The sequence below is a fragment of the Glycine soja genome, chromosome 10 (assembly GCF_004193775.1).
Source record: "Glycine soja cultivar W05 chromosome 10, ASM419377v2, whole genome shotgun sequence".
NCBI lineage: Eukaryota > Viridiplantae > Streptophyta > Magnoliopsida > Fabales > Fabaceae > Glycine > Glycine soja.
The window spans coordinates 46,989,290-46,996,698 of NC_041011.1; the positions used below are offsets into that span (position 1 = coordinate 46,989,290).

Sequence of the window (7,409 nt, forward strand, 5' to 3'; positions counted from 1 at the left end):
AAAACCCAACTCCTAATCAATCTTATAAAACGAATATTGCATATATTTTTAAATAATAAAATATACTTTCTTTTCTAATAAACCTTTTTAATTTTGCATTTTCAATAACTTTTGAATGTTGAATACCATTTTATTATGTATTCATAGAGGCACAATAAAAAGCCTCAGTAATGGAATAAGCCTTATAAATAAATCTTTTCCTTTCCTATCTCCATTTCACTCTAACAATGCACTATCTAATGACTAATGAGCAGTAATAGGAGTAGCATAAAAATGACTTGAAATTAATTATGCAACCGAATAACTGACGTGTGTGGTTGCACATCTTCTACAAGTGCATAGCAAATTTTACGTGTCAAAATTTTGAAACTTAGAAGCTAAACGATGTTGTTTCTGAATTAACGCGAATCATCTTACATCAAACATTATAGACAAAACATGCTGCAAGAACAAAACCACCACAGATCCCATTTTTTCTATTTGGATTTCAAACACAAGGAACTAAATTTTATTACAAAGATGATACACTTCATTCAGAAGGAAATTATAAATTACAACACCTCACTGATCTCCAAATTCAATCTTCTAAAGTCTTAAACTCACAGAATGCACACGTAACAAAGAATAATGCTCTAAAAACAAATGTTTATGTGTCAGACCATAGCCATCTGTATCTACACACACACCCTCTACACTACAATTGCCCTTTTGGCAGCAATGCCTATCACCAATAGACACTCTACTGCATGCACGGATGTCTTTGACCAAAAACTGTGCATATTGCAGTCATTTTCTGTATAAAATAAAAATATATCTAACCATCTAGGACTTGAATTTCCTAGTCACAATTCAAGCCACAAAGTTCCAACACAATGCCACCTTTTGACAAAAATGGGTTGATCCTCACCCACAGAAGTGAGAAGATTGAAGCCAGAAGAATAGCCCAAACCAAAATGATGGTGGGAACACCTTCCTGTTTTCCCATGACTCCCTTGAGGAAGGGGTAAAGATGGACAATGACCCAAAGAGCAAAAAATAGCTTACCAAATAGGGGACCCCATGAATCATAGCCGTTGTTTATTGCATCTGAAACACCTACAATAACTCCTATTATGTTTATGATGAGCAAGGTCAAAGGAGGGATCAACAATGATGTCCACTTGAAGAGGTAGAGTTCAGCAAAGTCTCCGCCGTCCGCAGCTTTTGATGTGACTGTGAAGTTTGTGTTAACTCCTGCCAGAACCTTGAGCAAACCCTGGAAGAGAGCAAAGAGGTGTGAGGAGGCACCACCAATGACCCAGAACTGCTCATTCCTCCACCAGTCATGTATGCCAACACCTCCCCACTGCATTTCAAGGATGCTAGTCACAGCTATGGAGATGAAGAGTGCCATGAAAATGATACTGGCATAGTTGCTAATCTGGTAACAAGAACACAAAGCATCAGCTAAAAGTTCTACACAATGCATCAAAAACATTCTATATTTATGGATTCCTAGAATATAAAATTGCTCAAATGGCATGAAATGTAATTGATTAAAGTTTCTATTTCATAGTTTGGGAAGTGAATGGAATGATAAGGAAACTATTAAACAATAAATTTATTCCATCCTGCATTGGATGGAATAGAATGGAATACATTCCACATTGTTTGATTTCATTTCATCCTATTTCAAGCAATCTAAGCAATAACAACTAATATCATTCCATTCCGTTTCATTTCATCTCTTTCCATTAATTCAAAACATAAAGGGTAAATGAAATAGAACTGATAGTGGATTTGATCCTACCTCAGGGACTATGAACTTTCCAGTGAGAAGACAGACAGCCGGCAAGGTGCAATAGGCAATTAAGGGAAGTGATGTCAAAGGATAAATGACCGAGTTTATGTAAGAAAAACGCTCCAGCCATTTCAAGCCACAACCATATCCATACCATATAGGACAATGCTTACTCAACAGGATCTCAACAGATCCAAGTGCCCAACGGAGAACTTGATGCAGACGATCTGAAAGATTTATGGGAGCAGAACCCTTAAAAGCAGGCCTTTTAGGCATGCAGTACACGGATCGCCAACCATGACAGTGCATCTTGAAACCTGTTAATATATCTTCTGTAACAGAACCATATATCCATCCAACCTGAAAGGAAATTGGAATTTAGTACAGTTATACAAACATTTGCATATAAATATAATAAACTCCAGCTTAAATAAGTAGCCAAGGGATATGTCACACCTCTTTCCCCCACTCTGTCTTATCTTCATAACCACAACTGATGACATGAATGGCTTCTTTCAAGAGTGATGCAGAAGTTGCTCCTTTTAGAATACCCCCATCTTCCATAAGTGTTGAGGCTATGAAAACAGCTGATTGCCCAAATTTTTTCTCAAATTTTAGTTGTGACATTAACCATGACTTCTCACTGTCAATTCCTGTGATTGGGATTTCAAGAGGAACGCAATAAGTCTCACCTACTAAGAAAATTAAAGTATGCAGCATATATATATATATATATATATATATATATATATATATATATATATATATATATATTAATAGTAGCAAATAATGCAATCACCTATAAAGAGAGTATTTTAGAATAATTTAGAAATGTTCCCAAATGAAAGGCAATGCCAATTTGAGGAATTGTGTACCTTCAATTCCCTCTTCAATATTTTCTAGTGCATGTATTTGCTTTGTAGCATCCTTGTTTTTTATTTTCTTTCTTGGACCTGACTTCACTTTCCTATTCTTGTTCCTAGATCCACAACACAGGCAGCACCATTTGGGCCAACAGTTACAGGTTTTCCTTGGTGGTTTCTTCGTAGCAGGGGCATCATATCCATAGAGCGCCTGCCGCCTAAAGACACACCCAGTTCCCACATATATTGGTCCTTGGATGCCATCTAAACCTTTCATGTTTATCTATATAAATATAATGAAACACAGATTAGCCTTTCCTCCAAAGCACAGTAAAATATATGCAAGTATAAATCCACTACAAATTTTTACTTACATCAAAGAATACAACATTTCTATTTGAGTATCTATCATGACGATCAATCCCATCAAATCTTTGAGGAAATTGTACATAGCATATTTTTTTCCCTGATGTAGGATCCATCATGAAGCACATGGCTTCACGAAGTGCTTTGCTGTTGTTTATGTAGTGATCACAATCAACATTGAGTAGGTAAGGAGCATTTGATATGACTGCTGAGACTCGCACCTTGACAATTAATCAGCCAACACATCATAAAAATTGGTCAGTAAAATGGAAAGACACAAGAAATATTAGAAGTTTATGTAAGCAAGAGGGAAGGGACTCTACTAAGGCATTCATAGCACCAGCTTTTTTGTGGTGTTCATATCCTGGTCTTTTCTCACGTGACACATAGACAAGACGAGGTAACTCATTCCCTTCAATATTATGAATACCATTTTGACCAAGGAAAACCTGTGCAAGTGCATCACAGTTGAACTTATCAAAACTGGCACAACATTTTCACAACCTAGAATTCAGACCAAAATGGTACTCACCTGAATCATTCCAGGATGATCTCTGACACTGTTCCCGGGCCACGGAGTCCCATCCTGCATTGTCCAGCCATCCTCAGGAACCTTTTGTGCCATTGCAACCAATGCATTGATACGCACTTTGAACTCTTCATACTCCCTCTGCCAACATTGAAACCACGAAGTAAAATTTATCATTGGCTTTGAGATGATAGCAACAAAGTAAAACAAAACCATAATGAGAATTGGTTCAAAGTTCAAACCTTAATAGCACGACGCTCCCTGATGAATGTTGCATCCACTTTGTCTTTCAGATAGTCAACCTTTTGAGCAAAATACCACTCAGGAGCCCGAGGTTCAATGTTGAACTTCTTACAGAACGGAACCCACTTTCTTGCAAACTCTGAAGTCTCTGAAATGGCTTCAAATGTCAGCATAGCTGCACCATCATCTGAGACATAACATGAAACTTTCTCCACTGGATAATCTACAGCAAGGATGGATAGTACTGTATTTGCAGTTATAAGTGGAGGTTCTTTCATAGGATCTACTGTACTAACAAAAACGTCTATATCAGCTAATTCAGATGGCTTTCCTTCTTTCTCATACCTGTTAAGTTTTTGCAAAGAATTAGCTGTTGAATAATTAAGTAAAAAAACTCCAAGGCACACAGAAAGATGCATACCTCGATGACAAACGATCAAGGTATGTTTCTCTCTCAATTGGGCACCATTTGGGAAACTGATCCAAAATCCAAGACACAGCAAACCAGATTTCACATATTACTGATGTTAGCCACAATGCATATGCATCATTGACCGGGTGGAGAATTCTATAATGGAAAAAGAGACCAAGAACAGCAATCCGGAGTACTATTATAATTCGATAGGGATTAATCTTGCTTGGGCTAATTGGCAACTTCCTCCACAGTGGCTGTCTGCCTTCATCCATTCTGTTAACACAGTTTCAAATCAAATATTTTTAAACCAAACAGAAGGAAAGGATATGATACAATAGAAATTGATGCATATTTAGTTGCAGATTAAGTAATCTAAAAGATATAAGTTCATGGAATAGCAATGATAAGAATTACATAATAGCACTTACTTTGGCAAATCTGGATCATCAAGCTCATCACCATTTTTCCCACCATCATTACCCCCTTCATGCTTAACCACCTCAATTTTTTCATTCTGCCTTTTCTTCCATTCCTCCATTCGTTCCTTCCATGCGACACTTCCATATCCATAAACTGCTAAATCTTTTTTAGGATCCATAGGTCTGGGTTGAACTGCATCACCACCAGCCTTATTTGTAAAAAAAGGAAAAAGATATAGAAACTAGGTTGAACATAAAACAAGTTATAATAAGGCACATCACATAAACTGTTGTGCACAAGCAAACCAAAACAAAATAAAACGACTTACCTGGCACAGATGAATCAGGAGGCATTGGATGAACCCGTTTCCCATGATGCATGAATGGGGGAATAATTAAAGCATGTTTATCAGCAGAAATCCCAACATCCTTAATAGACAAAAATCATAATTAGACATCCAGAACCCAGAAATGTCATTTACAACCATGAGATTTGAAAAATTCAATTAACCTCGTGATCATATGTCAGGAGAGGAATATCAGCCGCCACAGAAGCTGCATCAAACTCTGATGGTGTGGTGATCCCTGGAGCGTTCATTTGTGAACCACGGGCAGCATTGAGGCGAGCCGAGAGCAAGGCCTCAGCAACGTGATGAGGGTCATGCCTGATATTGCTTCCAATGTCAAACTCATTTTCCAAATCATCAATGTCCTCTTCTTCCTCATCACCCTCAACTCTAGGACTACCTGATGTTGGTTCCATTGTTACTAAAAGTATATGTCCCCAGGATATATAATATATATAACAAAGAGATCAAAGTAAAAGTTGGTTGAAACCTCACCCTTTAGGCGCTTGTATATGGTTTTGCACTGAGGGCAAATTTTGTTTCCCTCTCTCCTTTCATACTCATAGCAAGGTCTACACACAGGGAATGCACATTCATTGCAAGCAACAAATGGTTCACCATCAACAGTAACCTCTATCTCATCCCCACAGATCTGACAAATTTGTCCACTCAATTCTGTAACAGCATTCACCTGCAAATAAGGTGCACAATGTTAGCCTCGAGCAGATCATGCAAATTAGACAGTTGAGTTCACTAATAGAAGATGGAAGGTGCACATGATAGGATTTTCATTCATGCAGTTAATTATGAGCTCTGAAATTGAGAAAAAAGTAGCAGAACATAAAAGGAGCAAGAAACAAGAGGAGAAAAATAGGGACCTAATTGACCCTCGGATACCCAATTGGGTGAAACAGTTTTTCCTGTTTCTTTCACCATGAAGCTGGAGGAAAACTAAAAAGCAAATGGAAGATTCTTCGAATATCAATACATTTTATCGCAGCTTGAAACTCTCATTGTGAATAGAAAGAAAAAAAAACACATAAGAAACTATTTCCACCAAAACAACAGAAAACTCATTATGAGAATAAAATGAAGTACTTCAGAAAGGAAATCCATGAGAAAGAAAAGAGATTTCCTTCTTTTTTTTTCAAACTCTTGAGGTGGCTTTGTGTAATGAGTTACAGAGCAAAGACAAAAGCAGAAAAAGTAACACATTTAGAAGGCTACACCCACTCTTGCAGTTTCATCAGCATTGATGAGAACAAACTCATTCCTGTTATGTGACCCTGCAACCAGTCTCCCCTTGGTATCCATTGAAATCACCACTCACCACCACCTGAATCTTCAAATAGCACAGCTTCACATTAAAACACACACCCTCGGGTACCCATCACATTCACAGGGAACACCCATCCCCACACTACTATTAAGCATAGTACCCAAACAATGGCACGGAGAGAGAGAAGCAAAGATAGAAATTTAAAGGCGTGGGGCGTTGGATAGTAATTAAAGGCAGCAGGTTAATCAGGAAAGCGATTTACTTTGGTGGGTGTAATGAATGAAGTAACGAGTGAGTGAATGATTCTTTTCTTGAAAAACTGAGTTTTACAAATGGGTGTGGAACTGTGACAGACACGACACGAGCTTCTTGTTGCACACTGCAGGTTGCAACAACCAAAAACAAGGTAAAAATTTGAGTGTGAGAAAAAAAAAGGAAGAAGAGAATCTAGGCACGGGTTGGAAGTTCAACGGATAACCAAACATGGCGGGATGGGATATAAATAGTGTGTGAGACACTTCTGTTTGTGTCAGCCACTTTGTCCTTCGAGTAATTAGGTCCATTTTATTTATTATTTTGTCATATAATTCTATTATAATAATAGATAAAATTGTATTTTTGATCTTTCAATTTAACTCCAATTTCAGATTTAGTCTCTCATTAATTTAAAGTACAAATTGAGTCCTTTTATTTATATAAAATTATTTTCATTGATCAATCAAAACATGAAACATGACCGTCATCATCTAATAAAATTATGACACATGTATAATGATCAACGTCAAATTATGATCCAAAAATATTGTATAATTTTATAAAATAAGAAGACCTAATTCATAAATTAAATTATAGCATCAAATTCGATTTTCAATTTGGCCATAATAATACGGGGGAAACGTGTCATGTCTGGATTAAACTCTCTCCACGCTTTTTAGTAAATGTTAGACTAGGTAAACTGAATATTAATATGCCTCTAAATTGTATTTGACATTACTGCATTAAGTATGGTTCTTTTTATAACCCATTGCTTACTATTAATAATAGTAGTATTAAGCAATATAAACCATGCCTTCTAAATTGTATAAACTGCATTAATGTGCTTCTTTCTGGGACGTTAACGAACACATACAATAAATAAAAGGTAAAATTATAATTTTCGACAATGAAA

The 7,409-nt window shown here is 36.7% G+C and overlaps 1 protein-coding gene across 2 annotated transcripts; it reads right to left on the minus strand.

The window, feature by feature from the left end:
• Positions 1-442: 442 nt before the first annotated feature.
• On the minus strand, positions 443-6,710 carry LOC114372041 (cellulose synthase A catalytic subunit 2 [UDP-forming]-like). 2 transcript variants are annotated; one of them, XM_028329425.1, is made up of 14 exons: positions 6,196-6,710; positions 5,458-5,653; positions 5,127-5,362; positions 4,945-5,044; positions 4,625-4,808; positions 4,203-4,469; positions 3,781-4,126; positions 3,542-3,679; positions 3,333-3,458; positions 3,018-3,230; positions 2,656-2,926; positions 2,237-2,433; positions 1,790-2,140; positions 443-1,420 (listed from the first exon to the last, which is right to left on the minus strand). In XM_028329425.1, exons 1-14 carry the CDS (start codon positions 6,274-6,276, stop codon positions 839-841), a joined length of 3,288 nt encoding a protein of 1,095 aa, XP_028185226.1. In that variant the 5' UTR covers positions 6,277-6,710; the 3' UTR covers positions 443-838. The 2 variants fall into 2 exon arrangements, with proteins under 2 accessions (XP_028185226.1, XP_028185227.1); XM_028329426.1 differs by lacking the exons at positions 5,458-5,653; positions 6,196-6,710 and having other exon boundaries at positions 4,625-4,824; positions 5,127-5,257.
• Between the last annotated feature and the right edge of the window lie 699 nt (positions 6,711-7,409).

What these genes read in the sequence shown, in the direction of transcription:
- LOC114372041 (XM_028329425.1), bottom strand. Translation starts at nt 6,276, where the DNA reads ATGGATACCAAGGGGAGACTGGTTGCAGGGTCACATAACAGGAATGAG. An exon ending in GATGATCCAGATTTGCCAAA is followed by an intron (nt 4,470 to 4,624) that starts GTAAGTGCTATT and finishes CTGTGTTAACAG; the next exon opens with AATGGATGAAGGCAGACAGC. An exon ending in ATCATCCTGGAATGATTCAG is followed by an intron (nt 3,459 to 3,541) that starts GTGAGTACCATT and finishes GCACTTGCACAG; the next exon opens with GTTTTCCTTGGTCAAAATGG.